The 24,729-nt window shown below is 37.6% G+C and overlaps 1 protein-coding gene across 1 annotated transcript in view; it reads left to right on the top strand.

Annotated features, from left to right (window-relative positions):
• Window positions 1–2,583: 2,583 nt before the first annotated feature.
• Window positions 2,584–24,729, top strand: part of LOC308429249 (olfactory receptor 5D13-like) — a gene marked incomplete at both ends in the record, with an annotated part of 44,804 nt that continues 22,658 nt past the window's right edge. Inside the window, 1 exon segment of the mRNA XM_080927977.1 lies at window positions 2,584–2,615. Coding sequence (XP_080784103.1) covers window positions 2,584–2,615 — 32 coding nt within the window.

Below are 24,729 nucleotides of genomic sequence, written 5' to 3'. Positions count from 1 at the left end.
TCTCCATGTGGTCTCCAAGAACTGGAGTAGGGATTCTTTTCTAAAATTGTAGTCTAACTGTTATATCTGCTCCTCAAAAGAGCTCCCTTGTCTGGCCTCAAGGGAGCCTAATCCTGCAGAGACACTATACCTCAGGTTGTAAGAATATCTGGGCCGAGGGGTGGGACAAAGAATATGAGGATGGGGGTATGGAAAAGGATTCTGGGAGGGGGACTTGAAGGGGACAGCATTTGAGATGTAAATAAATAAGAGAAAAATAAAATTCATCAGATTTATGTTTAAAAGAAAACAACCTGAGGAAAAAAAAAGATTCACCTGTTTTGATAACTTTTCTGAAATAATCTCATTATCAACTATCTTCCACACTGTGAGTCCATACTCAAAATGACTTGTTTTCTGAACTTGCTCAACTATGTTCATTGCTATTCTGTTCATAATAACCAGAATCTTGAAGTGATATAGATATCCCTCAATAGAGGAATGATCAAACAAAATGTGGTCCAATTACACACTGAAGTATTACTAAAATAGTTTGAAAAATTATATGAAATTTGCAGGCAAATTCATGAATGTAGGGAGCCGTTTGTGATGCATCCAAACATGGCGCCGGCTTCCAGTGGAGAACTCAGCAAACAGAGCTGTTGCCCAGCCAAGAGACTTAATGCGCATGTGCCACATACGTCATAGCCTGCTCTCGGGGCATACTATTGAGTTACTGGAGGGCGCACCAATCAGGTAGCGACACGAGTCTACTAGGCATATATAGCAGTGCATTTCTCTCCCACGTGGAGAGGAAGGTAGAGAAGAAAGGAAGACGTGGAGAGGAAGAGAGTGGAGAGATTGCGGGAGACCCCACATGGACAGAGACTGGACAGAGAGATTGCTCGTGGGGGACTGTGCGTGAGAGGTCGTCGTCTAGACAGTAGAACCCGGTAGGGAGTCCCCGGCTCAGAGAGAAGTTTCCTGCTCAAGAAGCCCCCTGCTCAAAGTGCTGGACAATAAGGGTTATCCGCAGAAGAGTCTGTTTGTTTGTTGCACGCCTGTTCCTAGCAGTGGGAAGCGTGGGCGCGTGACAAGTGGTGCCGAAACCCGGGAGTGCTGAGGGGAACCTTGAAGCCGTTGAACTAGGTTCAGAACTGCGGAAGAAGTTAAGAGGTAAGTTCTGAGAAACATTTCACTCTTTAGTTTTTACGGGGTGCCAAAAGAACATGCCAAAAACTTAGGCATGTCTCTTCTTGGATTTTCTCCGGCAGTAGAAGGAGTATTGCTTGCATTTGTGGTAATTGTTATAACATTACTGTTGTGAAAGTTATCTAGATGGAAAGTTAGCAGGCAGCACCTAGAGAGTGGGTCAGAAACAGAACGTGATAAAGAAAAGGACAAGGAAGATGGTCTCTGAGAGACATGTTCAAAACAAGTCAGGAACGGAGAGTTGCCAGAAAGAATTAAAGGAGATGGTATCCGAGAGACATGTTCAAAACAAGTCAGAAACGGAGAGTTGCCAGAAAGAATTAAAGGAGATAGTCTCCGAAAGACATGTTCAGAACAAGTCAGAATCGGAGAGGTCCAGGCGGAAGAACCGCCTGGAAAAGAGAGGACTGCGCCAGAGTCCAATACATTGTATCCGTTAAAGGAATGGAGGGCCACAGAGCTGGCTGAAAGAGGATCACAAACCAAATTTCAATTTGAGGAAATTTTAGAAAAACAAGAGACAAAAGAATTTGGGGCAGAGCAGTCTCAGGGGAAACAAAAGACTTTAGCAAAACAAGAGGCAGCCTCTGCTTTTTCACCTCATGCAGAGAGGAAGTGTGAATTTTCCATTTGTCCGCCAGAGACATTCCATGCCCTCAGGCAAATGTTTCCGGTGTTTGAGGAGAATAACATACGCAGTTATCAGCCTCTAGAATGTAAACAAGTCAAAGAGTTGGCAGAGGCAGTCAGAATTTATGGAGTCACTGCTAATTTTACTATGTCGTTAATTGAAAGATTAAGCTCTATAGCCATGACACCTGCTGATTGGCAGTTTGTTACTAAAGCTTATCTCCCAAGTATGGGACAATACATTGAGTGGAAAGCCTTGTGGCAGGATGCTTGTCAGGTCCAGGCTCGCGCCAATGCAGCCACAGGACAGCCATCTTGGGATTTTGATATGTTATCTGGACAGGGGCAGTGTGTGGTAAATCAAACTGCCTATCCCGTAGAAGTCTATGGCCAAATAGCACTTTGTGCCATAAAGGCATGGAAAGCGCTCACTAATAAGGGGGAAGTTTCAGGAAATCTAACAAAAATTATTCAGAGTCCAAGTGAACCTTTTTCAGATTTTGTGGCCAGAATGATAGAGACAGCTGGAAAAATATTTGGAGACCAAGAACAGGCTATGCCCTTGATAGAGCAACTAATTTTTGAACAATGTACTAAAGAATGTCGTAGTGCCATCACCCCCTGCAAGGCTAAAGGATTACAAGCCTGGATTAAAGCCTGCAGAGAGATAGGAGGACCATTAACTAAGGCAGGTTTGGCTACCGCCATACTACAGGGGCAAAAGCAGCTAGGTCTTTTTTAAAAAGGTGTCAATTGCTTTCAATGCGGAAAGCCCGGTCATATAAAGAGAGAAGGTAATAGAGTTTATAGAGTTACTGCTAATTATACAATAAACCTGGATAGGCTAATGCCACCTGGATTGCTGGTCACTGGCCTATTTTCCAGCCAAAGGGTAATTTGTTTATTCCAGCCCAACCTAAGTGGTCACATTTTTGTATAAGTAAAAGAGATTCAGCCCTGAATCCTTAGACTGGCTGTAAATCTCGGAGAGTACATTGGGCAGTTAAGGGCCTCTTTACCTTTTCTTCTAATATAAAAACTGTTTATAATAATACCTTAGAGAATTGATCTGGTTCAAAAACGGATGGATATATTGTGGCAGGTTGCCCAGCTGAGCTGCCAATGAAAGTTCTCAAGATTATGTGTGACCACTATTTAGTATAAAAATTTTACTAAATCTGCAAATTATTCTAAACCATTATCTCAGTATCTTTTACATGTGTCCATTGATACTTCTTCAAGAGTTATTTTTGCTTCCCCTTTATCAGGAGAAAAGGCTTCTCATGTTATTACTCATTGTCTTGAAGCGTGGAGTGCATGGGGCATTCCTAAAGTGTTAAAAATGGACAATGCTCCTGCATTTACCTCAGCAAAATTGCTTGAATTTTGCCATCACATGGGAGTTTCACTCCTGACAGGATTGCCTTATAATCCTCAGGGTCAAGGCATCATTGAATGTGCTCATCGAACCCTAAAGGTTTATTTAAACAAACAAAAACGGGAAATTAAAGAGGTACCCCCTGCGCCTAAAATGGCCATTTCTACTATACTTCTTACTTTAAATTTTTTAAATTTGGATGCTCATGGCCATTCGGCTGCCGAGCGCCATGGACAATGGCCTGTGCCACCTAAAGAGCTAGTGAAATGGAAAGATGTCCTCACTGGTAATTGGAAAGGCCCGGATCCTATCTTAATACGATCCAGGGGAGCTATTTGTGTTTTTCCACAGGAAGAAAAAAGCCCGATTTGGATCCCAGAATGTCTAACACGTCGAGTGCTACCCGGTGTTTCCAAAACCAATTCCAGTGGAACATGATGCTACAGTCTTCCCTAAGTTTTTCACCACCAATATCAACTTGGGTTGGGGTGGGACTCTTTGGAGCAATCCTTTGCTGCGGACTTGCGTTGCTTCTCTGGCTGGTTTGTAAGCTCAAGGCCCAAACAAAAAGAGACAAGGTGGTTATTGCCCAAGCGCTTGTCGCTCTAAAACATAGAGCATCAGCCGATATCTGGTTGTCTATGCTTAAGCAGTAGGTCGCCGGCCAGACAGCTCTTGCACTCCTAGAACTTCGGTTCATTGCACAGGATTAGAGTGTCTGGTTTGAGCAGCCCATGAGGGATGCCGAGCAAAGCATCGCACTGAGAGCCCCTTGTTGTGGGGTATCTCTGGGAGGTATGTCATTTTGCATGAGGGTTGCCTGCCCCAGTGTCCCTCCCTCAGAAAAATGGCAGAGTGACAGGTCAAGAGTACTACGGGCTACAAAAAGTCTAGCGGTTACTCCTGTACATGGTCTTTATACACCTTAATGAGGATTTGACTTCTATCTCCACCCTCCTAATATGGGTGTCCTACTTTGCTTAAAGAATAAAAGATAGGGAGAGATGTGGGGCGCTGCCTGCACATTCTCCATTACAAGATGGTGCTGACATCCGGCTGGAGTTAGCAGTAAACAAGTCATGTGCTCACGTGCTGGGTAACTTTCCACTCCTTGAGCTCTGCCTCTCCCGTGGCATCATAGGGCCTAATGAGTTTCAACCATCAGGGGGCTCCATGTCCAAAGCGAGGACAGATTCCTATATAAGGGGATGGGCTAGATAGTTTGGGGTGATGACAGCCCTGCTCCTGATGCTTTGGAACCAGAGAGTCAGAGGAGAGGCGAGATGGGCGATTCTGTTGGTGTTTCCAAAACCGATGCCCTTTTGCCTTAATGCATAACTATTTTCTTGTTTGTTTGTCACCATTGTAACCTTTGATGTACTGTACTTGCCCTTAGACACAGAGATAGCAGGGTTATAGGGATTAGAACTCTTGCCTGATCAAGTAATTTTGACATGCTTTTGTGCAGAGAGACTGTGTTTCTGCTCTAGATGGTGTGAAAACTCCGTACTCAACAATAATGTGACAAAGTGGTCATAGCACTTGCTGCACTCAAAATGGGCACCTCTCCCTCTGTTTGGCTTAAAGGTCCAACAAGAGCCTGATGGTTGATCGGCCATGTTTTTATTTAAGAAAGTAGGGGGTGATGTAGGGAGCCGTTTGTGCTGCATCCAAACATGGCGCCGGCTTCCAGCGGAGAACTCAGCAAACAGAGCTGTTGCCCAGCCAAGAGACTTAATGCGCATGCGCCACATATGTCATAGCCTGCTCTCGGGGCATACTATTGAGTTACTGGAGGGCGCACCAATCAGGTAGCGACACGAGTCTCCTAGGCATATATAGCAGTGCATTTCTCCCCCACGTGGAGAGGAAGGTAGAGGAGAGAGAAAGACGTGGAGAGGAAGAGAGTGGAGAGATTGTGGAGGACCCCACGTGGACAGAGACTGAACAGAGAGATCGCTCGTGGGGGACTGCGCGTGAGAGGTCGTCTTAGACAGTAGAACCCGGTAGGGAGTCCCCAGCTCAGAGAGAAGTTTCCTGATCAAGAAGCCCCCTGCTCAAAGTGCTGGACAATAAAGGTTATCCGCAGAAGAGTCTGTTTGTTTCTTGCACGCCTGTTCCTAGCGGCGGGAAGCATGGTCGCGTGACACATGAAGTTAGAAAAAACATCATAAGTGAGGTAGCATATATACCAAGAAAGATAAATATAATGTGTATCCTCTTTCATGTGAATATTAGGCATTATTAAATTATTATAAACAACCTACAATCTATAGATTCAGAGAGGATAGGTATAAATGAAGGTGCTAGAGGAGAACACAATATCTCCCTGTGAGGGGAAATATATATTCTGCATAGGCTGAAGTAAATGGGACTGAAGTGGGGGGATCATTTGGAAAGAGGGATAGGAGTCGTTTAGGGAGGAAACGTGGAGAAAGAAATCTAGAATTGTTTGGCATTGGGCATTGCAAAAAGAGAAGTTTTGGAAATCTAATGCTATAGAAATTTTCTACAATATAAAAATGTGATCCTAATGAAGTCTAAAAATAATGAGGAAAATGAAGTTCTGATTAACTATCATTGATTCATTCATTAATCTGTTGTTTGTGTTTGTTTTTGTTTTGTCCTGTATTTGAAACAGGGTTTCTCTGTATAGACTTGGGTCTCCAGGAACTCATTCCATAGCCTAGTTTGTTCTTAAACAAAGAGATCTTCCTGCCCTGGTGACTGGCCAGTTTTGTGTCAACTTGACAGAAGCTGAAGTTATCAAAAAGAAAGGAGACTCAGTTGAGAAATGCCTCCATGAGATGCAGCTGTAAGGCATTTTTCTCACCTAGTGATCAAGGGGAAAGGTCTCATCCCATTTTGAGTAGTTCCATTCCTGGGCTGGTAGACCTGGGTTCTATAATAAAGCCAGCAGAGAAATCCAAGGGAAGCAAGCCAGTAAGAAAAATCCCTCCATGACCCCGTATCTGCTCCTGCTTCCTGATCTACTTGGGTTCCAGTCCCTACTTCCTCTGATGATAAACAACCATGTAGAAGTGTAAGCTAAATAAACCCTTTCCTTCACATCTAGGGAAGTGCTCGACATCATTAGCCATCAGGGAAATTCAAATCAAATCAACCTTGAGATTCCACCTCAAACTAGTGAGAATGTCTAAGATCAAAAATTCAGATCACAGCATATGCTGGTGAGGATGCAGAGAAAGAGCAACACTTCTCTACTGCTGGTGGAATTTTTAACTGGTACAACCATTCTGCAAATCAATCTGGCAATTCCTCAGAAAACTGGACATAGTACTACCTGAAGACCCAGTTATTCCACTTCTGGGCATATACCCCAGGTAAACTCCAACATACAACAAAGACACATGCACCACAATGTTCATAGCTGCCCTATCTATAATAGTCAGAAGCTGGAAAGAACCTAGGTGTCTTTCAGTAGATGAATGGATACAAAAATTGTGGTATATTTACACAATGGAGTACTACTCAGCTATCAGAAGCAAAGACTTTATGAGATTCTTAAGAAAATCGATGTATCTAGAGAATATCATCCTGAGTGAGGTAACCCAGTCACAAAAGAACAGACATATTAATGTGGTCACTGATAATCAGATACTAACCCCAGAAATCCCTGAACATCTCAGAAACAACCCACAGACTATACGAAGTTCAAGGAAAATAAAGGCCAAAAAAAAAAAAAAAAAAAAAAAAAAAAAAAAAAAAAAAAAAGAAAAAGAAAAGAAAATGAAAAAAAAAAGCATTATGCTTAATCTTTACACACAAAGAAATCTTTGACTATTTCCAGGTTACATCTTGTTTTACATGTACTTTCTGCTCATTGTAACTGTTAAGATTTTAGTTCATACTATCAAACCTTTAAAAAAATCAAGTACTGACAAATAAAAAAAGAAAACGTTTCTATTTCCATGTTACGTTTTGTTTTACATACACTTTATGATCATTGTAAATAGTAAGTCTTCAGTGCATACTATCAAACCTTAAAAAATCAAATACTGAATAAATATATTCATAAATTTTATGCTAAATTCTTTTAATAATATATACATGTATCTCTGCTTTTTTTAAAAAATAAAGTTGTAATGAAAAAAAGAGCCCAGCATCATTGAGGTGAAATCTTCTGGAAATTGTTTTCTGAGAGCACAAAGAGGCAGTTACAGAGATAGCCAAGGTTGTATCTTGTGCAGTGGCTAAACTTCATAATGTGTAAGAGTCCCCAGGTGATACTGCTTTTTAGGAATGAAGGGGCCATATAGAGCAGCTGAGGCTCAGTACTGTGAGAGTCCATGAAAGGGTATTGGTGAAGGTGCAGCCTCAGTTGCAATTACTGCTGCAGGTCTGACAGTAGTGTTTTGGAGATGCCAGTAAAATGAGATGACAACCTAGAACAGCAGTAGCAGTGCAGAACAGGTACATTGAGTCTAAAAGACAAGGGGTGAGAAGTGCTGGAGATGTGACCCAAGCTCTTGTAGGAGCCCAGAATTTTTGAAGTGGATTTCCAGACATTGGATGGTTAGAGATTGATTTTGCTTTTGATTGTGACTATGCCATGATATTTTTCCCTCTTGATGGAAGAAGTGGAGCCCACAGTGAAGACTCTGAATTGTAAAAAAAAAAAAAAAAAACTTTGATTTTTAAAAGATACTGGCTATTTTAAGGGTATTACTATTTTAATATGTAAGAATTTGTAAATACTGTGGGACTCTTTAGGTTCCTTAGATCTTGGGGATAAACAAGAAAGTAAGGGTTAAGGGCTAATAATGAGTCTCAAGTTGAGAAGCTGTACTGGCCTGTTTTGTGTCAACTTGACACAAGCTGGAGTTATCAAAAAGAAAGGAGCCTCAGTTGAGGAAATCCCTCCATGAGATTCAGCTGTAAGGCATTTTCTCAACTAGTGATCAAGGGGGAAGGGCCCAACTCAAAGTGGGTGGTGCCATTCCTGGGCTGGTAGACCTCAATTCTATAAGTAAGCAAGCTGAGCTAGCCAAGGGAAGCAAGCCAGTAAGTAACATCCTTCTATGGCCTCTGTGTCAGCTCCTGCTTCCTGATTTTCTTGGCTTTGATCCTGACTACCTTTCTTGATAAACAGCTATGTGGAAGTATAAGCTAAATAAACCCTTTCCTCTACAACTTGCTTCTTGGTCATGATGTTTGTTCAAGAATAGAAACCCTGACTAAGACATTTGAACTCCCAAGAGGCAATATTAATGGGGTGTGCTACCACTGCCATAGTGTAGTCTTATATTAAGGCAAAATAAACTCTGTTTTAAGTTAACATTGGAGTTTTCCTTTTTGTGTTGTTGTTGTTGTTTGACTTGGTTGTTTATTTACATTGCATCCTGATTGCTGTCTCTCCATTTCAATTTTCCCTACCACAATGCCTCTTACCATTCCTTGCCCCCTTCTCCTCTGAGAGAATGGATGCACCCCTCAGTATTTCCACCCTGGAACATCAAATATGCAGGGTTAAGTAGACATCATTCATTAGTGTTTTCTCCAGCTGAAGCAAGAGAAGACCATCAAGTTAGGGGAGTAGATTCCACAGACAAGGGACAGCTGTAGGGATAATCTCTGCTCTAGATTTTCAGGACCCACATGAAGACCAAGCTGCACATCTGCTACATTTGTGCAGAAGGGTTTGTGTTTCAGTCTCTGAGAGCCTTCAAGGGTACTGGTTAGTTGACTTTGTTGGTCTGAATCCCCAAGCTCCATCTAATGTATACTGTGGATCTCTGCATTTATCTGTGTTGGATGCTGGGTAGAGCCTCTCAGGACACAGCCATGCTTGGTACTTGTATCTGAAAGCTGTATCCCAGACATATGGACTGGGATATGACTAGTGGAGTGGGGTGCCAAGCTGGTAAGTATTGAAGTCCCCAGAGATCACCATCACGAAGGAGGGAACTACTGGGGTCCTGCCAGTATTGTGTTTTATCACAGGAACAGAAAATAATACCAAGTTTATATAAAATCAAGTTCATGTATGACAGTCTGAAAGAAATAATAGTTTTAAAATGAATGGTTTTTATTTGATAAGCTAGACACTGTATCTGCAAATGGGTCTAGGTGAGGAGCCAACTCAACAATGTCTAAATTTCTCATTTTTTGTTGCTGAGTCATCTAATGAGAATATAATGAAGTATATATATATATATATGACACAGTTTTAATTTGGTGGGATATCAGTTATTTTGCTATTTTTTGTAAATTGTATTCTTCCAATAGGCAATTTACACTTTCACAAGGCCAGATATCCCACATAAAACAGTAGGCAAAATTCCATCTCTTATTCTGTATGTCTGTCTGTCTCTATTCTTCTTCTTTTTCTCCTTCAGTTTTGTCTGTCTGACTGTCTGCTTTTTATAATTTTATTTAATCAAACTTTTGAGTGATTTATAATATTTATTAGTAAGTACTATCAGTACTTAAATATTTTATGCAAGGATTTTCTTCACAATGATATTGACACAAATAGCATACATCTAATACATATTTGTAAATGCTGAAACTAAGTTAGTTATGATTTATACTTAGCAAAAATTGACTTACCACATCATTTTTTTATTTTTTAATACATATTTTTTAAAGATGTATTTATTTTATGTATATGAATATGTTGTAGCTGTCTTCGGACACACCAAAAAAAGTCATTGGATCCCATTACAGATGGTTGTAAGCCACCATATGGTTGCTGAAAATTAACTCAGGACCTCTGGAAGAACAGTCAATGCTGTTAACTGCTGAGCCATCATACCAGTCCTCTTAGTTTTTTGATTCATTTGTTCATACTCTATACTCACTTATTCCATATCTCTCTACACATCCACCATTATCCTCACTTCCACAAAACAAATTGGTAAAGATACAATAGCAAAATATCCCCACACACAAATTCACAAAATGAAAACTTAATCAAACCAAAGCCCAAGAAAAATTGCACAAATAAGTCAAATGAAAAATTGTTGAAAATATAGCAGTGAATGCATTTTGCTGAAGTATAGTTCTTGTTCTAATTGAAATTCTATCAAATAAGATTGGTATTTATTTTCTTGGTTCGTGGATATCAACTACAGTTAGTTGCTTGTTCAGGATTGGAAATGCATTGCAAAGTCTACCAGTATGTGCTTGGAGCATGTCTGACTTGAATCTTTGAAGATCCTGTGCATGACATCATAGTAACTGAGTTAGTATTTACATCAGTCCTGCTCTATCTTGAAGAAAAACTTAGAGGGGTTTGATTGTTTGTTTGTTTGTCTTTTGTTTTTTTGTTTTGTTTTCTTTTTTTTTTTTTTTTTGAAAAAAACCATTGTTTTGTTTTCTTGTTCTTACAACTTTCTACTCCTCTTCTGCATAAATTTCTAAGCATTAAGGAGAAGGGCTTGGTGACTTCCCATTTAGAATTGAGTATTCTAAAATCTCTTACTGCTCATTGTGTCATTGCTAATCTCTATGTTAATGATCATTTAGTGCACAGGATAAAATTTAGACTCAATTCAAATTTAGATTAAATTAATTTATTCTTACTGCTAGCAAGATATTAGCTTTATAGCCAATACTACATTCCATGTGAACATGGGGTTAAGACGGGGTTTTTAATACAGACATCTGAGATGTATATATGAAAACTATAAATGGTATCCACACTTGGCAGAAAAGTTGTTTTACTTCCCTCAGTTGTTTATTATTTTGTTGTCATATAGTAATAAAATATTTGTTTTCATAGTGATAGGGAGTTCTGCAAAAACAGAGGCATCTGTTAATACCATTCTTAATCTGACTTACAGGCCATTTGCATTTCCCAGACATTTCTGGGGAAAATATTAACAACCTTTAATGGATTCCTGCCTCCATAGTAAGTTTCTTTTGTTATCACTTTGGGCATGTGTAAATTATTACATAGGTATGAGTACCCAGTTATTTGCATATAGCAGTTCAGTTTTTGGAAGACAAAAACAGTGGTACAAAGTTGAGGTTGGTTATCATATCCTTACAGTATATAGCTCTCTTTGCTATGTCTGCTTTTGTGTAGTCCTGCCCTTTGTCTCCTCTTCTCTAGCTTTACAAAGATGGTCTGTAGTTAGAATCTTAATGCTGAAAATGAGCTATAAAACAAGCAATATTTCTTTCAAATTTTTCTTACTTTACTTATTAGAATGATCTCTATTCCCATCCAATTTCTGGTTTGAAAAAAAAGAAAAAAAAAGAAATTCTGTGTATGTGAGGGGGGGGGGGCAGAAGGAGAGGGGGAGAGCTGGAGGAGAACAGGGGGGTAGCAGAGAAAGAACTGGGGGCAGCAGAGGGGAAGAGCATGGGGAGGGAAAGGGAGAAGGAGGGAGAAAACACAGTGTACTTCTCTTTCTTTCCTTTCTGATTTGCTAAGAAAGCAGGATCCCTTCACCTTGCTTTTTAGTACAACAAGAAGTGAGTAAAACCACACTTAGATATTTTAAATTTTTCATGTCAGGGCTTTAGTCACACCACCATGAAGACTACCCATTATACATATTAACATATTTTCAGATCAATCATCCATTTGTGTGTCTAGTCAGGTTTCTTTTCTGAAATTAGATAAATCAATATTCATATATTATATACAATAGTATATTGCTCTATTATGCCCATTGTTGGTCAGTAGTGGCTTTCTTTATCTCTTCTCACCACTTTTGTGTGAAAATTGCTAACTTATATTGCTGTGTTGCAACCTGCATTTGCTTTTATACTATACTTTCCTGAAATGGTGTTTTCCAGTCTTTCATTATGTCCCAGCTGATTTCTTGCCTTTCTAACATCTAGAAAATACCGGTATTTTGTTTTGTTGGTTTTTAAGTTCTTTAAAGTAGTTCAGTTTTTTTTTTTTTCTTTAAATTGGAGAGTCCTTTGTAGTACTTACTTCAGCAAAAGGCAGATACTAAAGCTTTTACAGCTGAAATAGGATTATCATGACTATTGTACAAACATTCATGTAAATCATAATGTGTGCTATATGTTTTAAAGGCCATTTATAACTAGAATTGCATAGTGATGTTGTCATTTCCTCTTATGCATTTTAGTGATGATTCTGAAGGGACTCTAGTAATGCTGTGGTAGCAGTAAAACACGTTTATAACTCAGGGTGTTTTTTTGTTTGTTTGTTTGTTTGTTGTTATTTGTTTTGTTTTTAACCTTGAAGGAACCTTTTTTTAAGAAACAGCTCTTATGTATAGTACCCTTATGTGTTTAACACTGATAGTAAATCTAATAAATATTGTAGCTTCAAATTAAGATTTTGGTCATGTCATAGTTATTTTATAGACTACTCCACCTTTTCTTATTAAAATTACTGCTAGTTGAATAAGAAGGAGCCAAATAATTGTTTTATTCAAAATTAAGAAAGTTAGAAAAAAAAGTAATAATGTATATGAACATTTGGAATCAGTCATATCTTTTTTTAGCCCTGAAGATTTATCATCTTTTAACTGAGAAAACAGTGGAATGGAAAATAAACCTGTATTAAAGTATAAATGACATTATGTTTTAGTACTATGTATTTTTCCTTAAAACAATATTTTTTTTCCTTTTAATTAGAATTATGTTGTAATTCTGCCACCTAGTGCATGACATTTGTAATAAAAAACTTTTGTTCTGAAGAGGTTTTGTACAATGATTATATACAAAAATATATACATATATATACAGATTATATAGCGAGAAAAAACACATAACAATTTACAAGATTTGAAGTATAAACACAAAAAATAAGACTTAAGCTCCATGTTAAATATATATATATACATATATATATATATTATATATAAATATATATATATAGGCAATGCATACATGTATCTCTCAGTCCTAGAGTATATTTATACATGGAGAAAGCTTGTAATCCCTCTGTCAATTTCAAATCATAAATAAACAAATTGAATTATCCTCCCCCAAACATCAGGAAAATGATGACTGTAGTCATAAGCTATAGATTGGTCAGTATAGTGTTAATTTTATTTATTTAATAAGCATGGGAAAGGAGAATCAGATAAGTGTTAACTTTGACTCCTGAAAATGAAATAAGATTTCTAATGTACGTGTATAACACTAGAATCACTATGAGTTTCAAACCTTGAGATTAAATATGTACTAATTTAGCATGCAGTTCTAACAGTTTACTTCAATACTTGGGATAATTATGTAAACCTGCCTGAAATTGGGGATATGGCTCAGCTGTTAAAGGCTAATCTCTCAAACAAAACTATAAACCCCTCCTGTGATAGATGCACCTCATCCTTGTTCAAAATGGATACTTTAAGCTAGTCTCAGTAAGGATTAAGTTAAATTCACCCCATGGTCATTATTTCATCATTATTAGCAATTTGATATTTACCAGTTAATTTTTTTCTTACAACTTTATTTTTTTATAAAGTGGGATAAATATACAGACTTTAAAAGGTATTTTGGCATAATACTATATGAATATTTTTGTCAGTACTTAATTCTTTTAGAGGATTGAGAGCATGAATTGAAATCCGACTAGTTACCATAATCATAAAGTACATGTAGGACAGAACCTAACATGGAAATAGATTTTTTTGTTGAGTATAGATTAAGCATAATGATCTGTGGATACCAAAAATTACCAAAAGGCTATTATCTTAGCTCTTGGATTATTAATGATTTAAGGTCCAGATGTACAAGTCTCTGAGAGGGTGCTATACATTTATTTTTTCACTAAGAAGGACTGAGGCTTTCATATTTTTTTGGCATTTGTCTTTCTTGAGGTTCATATAGCCTGTGAGTTGTTTCTAGGGTGTTCAGAGCATAATAGGGTTAGTATCCAATTATCAGTGACTGCATATTATGTCTGTTTTTCTGTGACTAGGTTAACTCACTCAGGATATTCTCTAGATGCATCCATTTTCTTAGGAATTTCGTAAACTCATTGTTTCTGATAGCTCAGTAGTATTCCATTGTGTAAATATACCATAATTTTTGTATTCATTCATCTACTGAAGGACATCTGGGTTCTTTCCAGTTTCTGTCTATTATAAATAGGGCTTCTATGAACATTGTGGTGCATGTGTTTTTACTGTATGTTGGAATTTCTCTGGGGTATATGCCCAGAAGTGGATTAACTGGGATTTCAGGTAGTAGTATGTCCAATTTTCTGAGGAATTGCCAGACTGATATCCAGAGTGGTTGTACCAGTTTACAATCCCACCAACAGTGGAAGAGTGTTCCTCATTTTCTGCATCCTTGTCAGCATCTGCTGTCATCTGAGATTTTGATCTTAGTCATTCTGACTGGTGTGAGGTGGAATCCCCATCTTGTTTTGATTTTCATTTCCCTGATCACTAAGGATGTCAAGTACTTTCTTAGATGCTTCTCAACCATTATATACTCAACTGAGAATTTTTTGTTTAACTCTGTACCCCATTTTTAATAGGATTGTTTAATTCTCTGGTGTCTAACTTCTTGAGTTCTTTGTATAGCTTGGATATTATACCTCTATCAGATGTGGGGTTGGTAAAGAACTTTTTTCTAATCTGTTGGCTATCATTTTGTTTTCTTGACAGTGTCCTTACCCTTACAAAAACTTTGGAATCTCATTAAGTGCCATTTGTTGATCTTTGGCCTTAGAGAACAAGCCATTGTTGTTCTGTTCAGGAAAATTTTCCCTGTGCCTATGTGTTCTAAGGTGTTCCCTACTTTTTGTTCTAATAGTTTCAGTGTACCTGGTTTAATGTGGAGATCTTTGATTCACTTGCACTTGAGCTTTGTACAGGGAATAAGAAAGGGTCTATTTTCATTCTTCTGCATGTTGAGTGCCAGTTGAACCAACACCATTTGTTGAAGAGGCTGTCCTTTTTCTATTGAATGTTTACAGTTCCTTGTCATTAACCAAGTAACCATATATATGAGTGTTCATTTCTGAATCTTCTATTCTATTCCATTGATCAATATGCTTATCTCTGTACCAGCATATTGTGGTTTTTAACACAATTTCCTTGTATTATAGCTTGAGGTCAGTGATGATGATTCCCCAAGATGTTTTCTTGTTGTTGACGATGGAGTTCAATATTCTAGGTTCTTTTTTTTTTATTCCAGATGAATTTGCACATTGTTCTGCTCTATCGAGAATTGGGTTGGAAGTTTGATGGGGATTGCATTGAATCAGTAGATTGCTTTTGGTATGATGGCCATTTTTACAATATTGAACCTTCCAACCCATGAGCATGGGAGATCTTTCCAACGTCAGAGATCTTCCTTGATTTCCTTCTTCAGAGATTTGAAGTTCTTATCATACAGGTCCTTCACTTGCTTAGAGTGACACGAAGGTATTTCATAGTGTTTGTGAGCATTGTGAAGGCTATCTTTTCTCTATTTTTTCTCTACATGAGTTACTTTCTTCCTTTTGTGGTTTCTTAAACATTTAACACCTTATTTTAACTCTGCATATAAATTTAGCAAACAACACTTGAGAGAGTTCAGAATTTTTTGTCCACAAATGGGTTCATACGATTTTCTAATAATTATGTTAATTATTTCCATTCCAAATTTTGCCCCCATTTGGATTTCCCTCAGAGAATTCTTTTATTTATTTATTTATTTATTTATTTATTTATTTATTTATCTATTTTACATTTTACAAAGGTTGCAAATTTAGTGTTGGAATGTACATTATTGACAGCAGCAAGAAAAATTTTATATTACTAATTATTTTTTAATTTAATTTAATATTTACACCCAATATTTTCTTCCCTTCTACTATTCCACATCTTATATCTCTTCCTCCCCAACACCTGTCTCCATAAGAATGTCCCAAACTCACCCACTCCAACAGACTTCTAAACTCTACTCTATGGGGCCTCCTGTCTCTTGAGGGTTAATTGCATCCTCTGTGACTGAACCCAGTCCCAAGAGTACTCTGCTTTGTAAGTTTTGGGGGACTCATATCAGCTGGCCTATGCTGCCTGGTTGGTGATCCAGTGTCTGAGAGATCTCAGTCGTCCAGTTAAATTGAGACTGGTGGTCCTCTTACAGGGTCACACTACTCCTCAGCTTCCTGCATCTTTTCCCTAATTCAACCACAGGGGTTAGCAGCTTCTCTTGGTTTCTTGGGTGCAAATATCTGCATCTTACTTTTTCAGCTGCTTGATGTGTCTATCAGAGGACAGTCATGAAAGGTCACTTTTGGTGAACATTTCATAGCCTCAGTAATGATGTCAGACCTAAGGGCCTCCTCCCCTGGAGCTGGAACCTCTTTTGGGCCTGTCACTGGACATTCTTTTCCTCAGGCTCTTCTCCATTTCCATCCCTGCAATTTTTTCAGACCCTCACTTGATTCCTGTCTTTCTGCTGAAGGTTGGCTCTATAAATTCCCTCTCCTCACCATACGGTATTACATCTAGGGTTTCTACCTTTGAGTCCTGAGAATCTCTTATTTCTCAAGTCTCTGGTACATATTGGAGGGTTCTCCCAGCATCCTATCTCCTGAGTTTTCCTGTTTTAATTCTTTCTGTTGGCCCTTAGAGCTTTAGTCTTTTTCCCCACCTATTACCAGATCATGTTCCCTTCTTACCCCCTTTACCCCTTTCTCTCCCAGTTCCCTCCCCCCCCCACCTTGTGATTACTTTCTTTTCCATCCCAAGTGAGATTAAGGAATCCTCACTTGGGCAACTCATCTTGTTGATCGTTTTGAGTTCTATGGAATGTATCTTGGGTATTATGTACTTTTTCTGACAAATATTTATATATTAATGGAAACAGACCTTGCATGTTCTTTTGGGTCGGAGTTAACTCACACAGGATTATATTTTCTAGTTCCACCCATTTCATGCAAAATTCAGGATGTCCTTGTTCTTAATGGCTGCGTAGTATTTAGTTGTGTAAATGAACCACATTTTCTTTATCCAGCTTCTGGATTTCACAAATAAGGTCACTATGAACACAGTAGAACAATAACCCTGTGTCATCGTGGAGCATAATTTGGGACTATTTACAAGAGTGGTATTGCTGAGTCTTTAGGTAGACATATTTCCAATTCTCTGAAGAAAATTGATTTCCATAGCGGTTGTACCAGCTTGCAATCTCACCAGCAATGGAGAAGTGTTCTTTTGTGTCCATTTCCTCCTCCACATGTGCTGTCACCTGAGGTTTTGTTCTTAGCCAATTTGGTATAAGGTAGAATCTCAGGGTCATTTTGATTTCCATTTCTCTGATCACTTAGCACGTTGAGCAATTCTTTAGTTGCTACTGAGCCATTCAAGATTCCTCTGTTGTGAATTCTTGGTTTAGTTCTATATCTCATTTTTTGATTGGGTTATTTAGTCTTTTGATGGTTGGCTTCTTGAGTTCATTATATATTTTGGTTACTAAACCTCTATCAAATGTGGAGTTAGTGAAGATGTTTTCTCAGTCAGTGGGTTGATTTATCTTATTGACTATGTCCTCTGCCTCACAGAAGCTTTCCAGTTTCATGAGGTCCCATTGCCTATTCTTGATCTTAGAGCATGAGTTATCGGAGTTCTGTCTAGAAGAATTGCCAGGTGCCAAAGAATTCAAGGCTCTTTCCCACTTGCTCTTCTTTTAGATTCAGTGTGTCTGGTTTTATGTTCAGGTAATTGTTTGACTTGGACTAGAGCTTTGCGCAGGGCAACAAATATGGATCTATTTTAATTTTTCTACATACAGACAGGTTGTTAGACGAGCATCATTTATTGAAGATGCTTTTTTTCTTCTATTGTATATTTTGCTTTTTTGTCAAAGATCAAGTGTGCATAAGTGTGTGGCTTTATTGCTGGTTTTTCAATTCTATTCCATTGATCAACATGCCTTTCTCTGTGACTGGGTCAAGCCTCAGCACAGGACTGAAGGCAGAGATATCTGCAAGGCACATACTTAATGAACAAACTACTTTTGGGTACAAGCTGATAGTCAATTTTCCAATGCTTAAAGTTACTCTCTCCTCTTTCTCCTCTCCCTTATTTTCTCCTTTTCTTCTTCTTGTTCTTATTCTTCTTCTTGTTGTTGTTCTTTTTCTTCTTCTCCCCCCTCTCTCTTTCTCCCTTCCTCTCAGAGATTGAGGCTGCACTTACTCTGAATTCTCTAGCACACTCTACTTTTCTTCTTTGCGCTTTTCCTTTCTTAAACTCTCCTCACAATCATACACATGTCTGTTCATTCACTTTCACACTCTTTATACACACCTTTCACATATTTCACACATACCACATGCACTCTGCTTTCACTTACTCACTCACTCACACACACACATACACTCTCCTTACACACCTCATGTTCTCTATTTACTCACTCTTTACATGATCTTCTCATACTCTCTCTCTCTCTCTCTCTCTCTCTCTCTCTCTCTCTCTCTCTTCTCTCTCTCTCTCTCTCTCTCTCTCTCTCTCTCTCTCTCTCTCTCTCTCTCTCTCTCTCTACCTTACACACACACATACACACAAATGCACACATACTCATACATGCTCTCATACTAAGTCACTTGCTTGTTTTCTCACTTGCTCAATCACTTACTAGTCTTTCTATTGCCTGAGTCTTTTATTGATATTCTGAAGGCAGGTAGAAAAAAAAAAAAAAGACAGCCTATAATCATTGCCAAACCAAATTCAAAAGAATAACCATATCCCATGAAAAACAAAGAATTGCAATTGTTCTCCAATGTTTCAAGCTTCCCCTATTCTCAGGCCTGTGGCCAAAACAGTAATAATTGCAAACATATTGTTTACACTTTAACTTTTAATTTATTGTACTTCAAAGCTCAAGGCTCAGAGGTCAGCTACTTGCATTTTCCTGTGAAACTCTAATAATAAATGACATGGGCAAATCTGCCAGGTAGTAGCCAGAAAGAATCAAATTACCCCTTAACTCAGTAGTTTCTATATCTTTCTGTTCCTGTACATTGCACATAATTACTCTTCTAAGAATCTCAGTATTTTGACTTCATGTTACTAGTGTATTTCAAACATTCTATACATTCTTATCCAGGAATCACTATCAAATGTGCCAGACTTAATTCATAACTCAATAACTTTTTCCTTTCTTGGGCTCCCAATGTTGGCTCTAATTCATTTTCTAATAAGTGCTTAACATTTTATTTGCATGTCAAGCATTAATCTGAACCTACCATTGTGCAATTATTACATCATTTCCAAGATAAGAACACACAGCATGCACCTGGGCAATTAGGACTGTGCTGTGCCCATGTGGCTCAATTGTTTAAGAATTATTATACCAAGGAACATTTAGCTTCATAGAATCCAACAAAGCAGAAGGAGTAAGAAATAGAAAAGTAAGATATAATTATGCACACCAAGGCCAAAAGAAATCACACACAAATGAAATCTATACAGCTCTTGTTCAGAACTAAGGTTAGGAGAAATGGAAACAACTGGGTTTTGTTTTTCTTTTCTTTTCTTTTTCTTCTTTTTTTACAAAGAGTTGCCACAGGCTACTGAGATGTCTCCATCCAGGCCTACTAAAAGCAGTCTATTTTTTCAGATGGGGGATCTCTGGGATAGATGTGTCTCCTGCTTCTCAGGATCCTGGATACCATCTTTTTTTATAAGAAGCTGCCACAGACTTCTGAGCTGTCTCCATCCTGGCCTACTGCTGGTAGTCCCTGTCATGGTATGCTGTCCCCAGCAGCTCTGCACCAATACCATACAGTTTTTATTAACATTGCTCTGCAATAGAGATTGAGGTCAGAGATGATGATTTCACCACCTGTTCTTTTATTGCTGATAACTGTTTTTGATATTCTGAGTTTTTTTGCCTTTCCAGATGAACTTGAGGATTGTGAGTTTGTTTTGTTGTTGTTGTTGTTGTTGTTGCTGTTGTTTGTTTGTTTGTTTGTTTGTTTTGTTTGAGGTATTTGAAGAATTGTATTGGGATTTTGAAGCAGATTGTATTCATTCTGTAGATCACCTTTGTTAAGAGGGCAATGTTTACTATGTTAATTCTCCCAATCCTTGAGGATGAGAAGTCTCTATTTTCTGATATCTCTACATTTAATTTGATATTGTCTGTTAGTTTACAGTAAATTGCTTTTATTATGTTTAGGTATAGACCTTGAATAATTATAACATGAAGGGGTGTTGTATTTTGTCAAATGCTTTTTCTGCATCTAAGGAGATGATAATGTGTTTTTTTTGGGGGGGTGAGTTATGGTGTGGTTTATGTTAATTGATTTTGTATAGTGAGTAAATCTTGCATCCCTGGGATAAGCCCTACTTATCATGGTAAATAATGGTTTTGGTGTGTTCTTGGCATTGATTAGCAAGAATTTTATTGAGTATTTTTGCATTGATATTCATAAGCAAGATTGGTCTAAAGTTCACTTTTTGGTTTGGGTCCTTGTGTGACTAAGGTATCAGAGTAATTGTAGCTTTGTAGAATGAATTAAGTAATGTTTCTTCTGCTTCTATTCTATGGAATATTTTGAGAAATGTGGGTATTGGGTCTTTTTTGAAAGTCTGGTAAAATTCTGAACTAAATCCATTTAGCCCTGGGCATTTTTTGTTTTTTGTTTTTTTGTTTTGTTTTGTTTTGTTTTTTTGGTTTTGTTTTGTTTTTTCTTTCTTTCTTTTGGTTGAGAGGTTTTTAATGGCTTCTTCTATTTCCTTATGAGATATGGGCCCGTTTAGATAGTTTTCCTGCTCTTCATTTATCTTTGGTATGTGGTTTCTGTCTAGCAAACCAAACATTTCATCTTGATTTTCCAGTTTTGCTGAATATAGTCTTTTGTAGTAGGATCTGAGAAATTTTGGAAATAACTCAGTTTCTGTTGTTATGTCTCCATTTTCATTTTTATTTTTTTAAAATTTGAATACTGCCTCTGGGCTCTTTAGTTAAGTTGCCTAGGGGTTTATCTATCTTGTTGATTCTCTCAATAAACCAGTTTCTAGTTTTCATGATTCTTTGTATTGTTCTCTCTGTTTCTCTTTGGTTGATTTCAGCCCTGAGTTTGACTATTTCCTGCTTTCTAATCTTCTAGGTTGTACTTGTTTCTTTTTGTTCTAGAGTTCTCAAGTGTGTAGCCAACTAGTTAGTGTGAAATCTCTCCAGTTTTTTTTTTTTTTACCAGGGCACTTAGTGCTATCAATTTTCCTCTGAGCACTACTTTCATTGTGTCCCATAAATTTGTGTATGATGTGACAACATTTTTGATAAATTTTAGAAAGCCTTTAATTTTCTCCTTTATTTCTTCCCTGGCCAAATTATCATTGAGTAGAAAGCTGTAAATTTCCATGGGTATGTAGGTTTTATATTGTTTTTGCTATTTTTTCTTAATTTTTTTAAACTTTATTTAAAAAAATTAAAGAAAAAAATTAAAAATTTTTGCATAAATGTATGCAAATACAATTGTGTCATGGCTTGGCCATATTTTTTTCCTTTTTAAGGTTTCATACTCTGCAGTAAGGTCTTACTAGTTACAATGAGCAAAAAGTACATGTAAAACAGGATGTGATCTGGAATTATTCAACGTTTTCTTGGGGTGTAAAAATTGAGCATAACATTTTTTTTGACCTTATTGGTTTTTTTTTGTTTTGTTTTGTTTTTTGTTTTTTGTTTTTTGTATTTTTTTTTCTTGAACTTAAAACAGTCTGTGAGTTGTTTCTGGGGCAGTCTGAGAATCTGAGGTTAGCATCCCACTATCAGTGACTGCATATTATGTCTCTTCTTTTGTGACTGGGTTATCTCACTCAGGATGATATTTTCTAGATGCAACCATTTTCTTAAGAATTTGCTTAAGTAATTGTTTCTGATAGCTGAATAGTACTCCATTGTGAAAATGTACCACAATTTTTGTATCCATTCATCTACTGTAGAACATCTGGGTTCTTTCTAGCTTCTGTCTATTATAAATAGAGCTGCTATGAACATTGTGATGCATGTATCTTTGTTGTATATTGGAGTGTCTCTGGGGTATATGCTCAGAAGTGGAATAGCTTGATCTTCAGGTAGAACAATGTCCAATTTTCTGAGGAATAGCCAGACTGATTTCCAGAGTAGTTGTATGCGTTTACAACCACACCAACAGTGGAGAAGTGTTCCTCTTTCCCCACAACCTCCCAGTATCTGCTGTCATCTGAGTTTTGGATCTTGGCCAATCTGACTGGTGTGAGATGGAATCTCAGGGTTGTTTTGATTTGCTTTTCCCTGATAACTAAGAATGTAGAGCACTTCCTTAGATGTTTCTCAGCCATTCGATATTTCTCAAATGAGAATGTTTTGTTTAGCTCTGTACCCCATTTTTTAATATGGTTGTTTGATTCTCTGGTGTCTAGCTTTTTGAGTTCTTTGTATACTTTGGATATTAGGCCTCATTCTGATGTGGAGTCGGTAAAGATCTTTTCCCATTCTGTTGGTTGCCGTTTTGTTTTTTTGACAATGTCCTTAGCCTTACAGAAACTTTGCAATATCATTAAGTCCCATTTGTTAATCTTTGACCTTCGAGCTTGAGCCATTGGTGTTTTGTTCAGAAAATTTTCTCCTGTGCCTGTGTGTTCTAAGGGTTTCCCTACTTTCTCATCTATTAGTTTCAGTGTATCTGTTTTAATGTGGAGATCTTTGATCCACTTACACTTGAACTTTGTACAAGGAGATAAGAAAGGGTCTATTTTTATTGTTTGCATGCTGAGTGCCAGTTGGACCAACACCATTTGTTGAATATACTGTCCTCATTCCATTGAATGTTTACAGCTTCTTTGTCAAAAATAAGGTGACCATATATGTGAGTGCTCATTTCTGGATCTTCTATTTTATTCCTTTGATCCACATGCCTATTTCTGTACCAGTACCATGTAGTTTTCAGCACAATTTCCTTGTTTTATAGCTTGAGGTCTGGGATATTGATTCCCCCAGATGTTTTCCTGTTGTTGAGGAAGGCTTTCGATATTCTAGGTCTTTTGTTATTCCAGATAAAATTGCACATTGATCTTTCCAACTTAATGAAGAACTGGGTTAGAATTTTGATGGTTATTGCATTGAATCTGTAGATTGCTTTTGGTAGGAGCACCAGTTTAAAAATGTTGACCTTTCCAATCCATGAACATGGGAGATCTTTTCATTTTCTGAGATCTTTCTCGATTTTCTTCTTTAGAGATTTGAAGTTCTTATCAAACAGGTCCTTCACTTGCTTAGTTAGAGTCACACCAAGGTATTTCATAGATTTTGTGACTGTTGTGAAGGGTATCTTTTCCCTAATTTCTTTCTCCACATGTTTGTCCTTTGAGTATAGGAAGGCTACTGATATGTTTGAGTTAATGTTATATCCAGCCACTTTGCTGAAGTTGTTTATCAGCTGTAGGAGTTCTCCGGTGGAATTTGTGGGGTCACTGAAGTACACTATCATGTCATCTGCAGAGTGATGTTTTTACTTCTTCCTTTCTGATTTGTATCCCTTTGGTCTCCTTTTGCTGTCTAATTGCTCCAGCCAGGACTTCCAGTACTATGTTGAATAGGTAGGGGGAGAGTGGGCAGCCTTATGGAGTCCCTGATTTTAGCTTGATTGCTTCAAGTTTCCCATGGTTAAGTTTGATGTTGGCTGTTAGTTTGCTGTATATTTCTTTTATTATGTTTAGGTATGGACACTGGATAACTGTTCTTTCCAGGACTTTTAACATGAAGGGTTGTTTAATATTTTCAAATGCTTTCTCAGCATCTAGTGAGATGACCATGTGATTTTGCTATTTGAGTTTGTTTATATGGTGGATTACATTGCAGCATTTCTTTATATTAAACCATCCCAGGTATGAATCCTACTTGGTCATGGTGAATGATCATTTTGATATGTCCTTGGATTCAGTTTGCAATGATTTTGTTGAGTATTTTTGCATCAATTTCCATAAATGAGATTGGTCTGAAGTTCTCTTTCCTTGTTGGGTCTTTGTGTGGTTTAGGAACAAGGGTTATTGTAGCCTCAAAAAGTGAGTTAGGTAGTATTCCATCTTATTCTATCTTCTAGAACAAAAGGAAGCAGATACACCCAAGAGGAGTAGACAGCAAGAAATAATCAAAATTAGGGCAGAAAAAGACCAAATAGAAACAAAAAGAACCATCAAAACAATCAACAAAACCAATGGCTGGTTATTTTAGAAAATCAACAAGATTGATAAACCCTAGCCAGACTAACTAGAGGGCAAAGAGAGATTATACAAGTTAACAAAATCAGAATGGAAATTGGAGACATAACAACTGAAACTGAGGAAATACAAAAAATCATCAGATCCTACTGTAAAAGCCTATACTCCACAAAGTTGGAAAATCTTGCAGAAATGGATGTATTTCTAGACAGACACAAGATCCTTAAGTTAAACCAGGACCGGGTAAATCATCTAAATAATCCTATAACACCTAAAAAAAATAGAAGAAGTCATCAAAAGCCTCCCAACCAAAAAAAGCCCAAGTCCAGACGGGTTCAGTGCAAAATGTTTTTGCTATTTTTGAAAACCAGCCTTAGTCATGTTGGTCTGATAGGGTGAATGGGGTTATTTCAAGCTTCTTGTTTT

The sequence above is a fragment of the Micromys minutus genome, assembly GCF_963924665.1.
Source record: "Micromys minutus genome assembly, chromosome: 13".
NCBI classification, from domain to species: domain Eukaryota; kingdom Metazoa; phylum Chordata; class Mammalia; order Rodentia; family Muridae; genus Micromys; species Micromys minutus.
The sequence above is the reverse complement of the archived record's forward strand: the minus strand, read 5'-3'. Positions and strand labels throughout refer to the sequence as shown.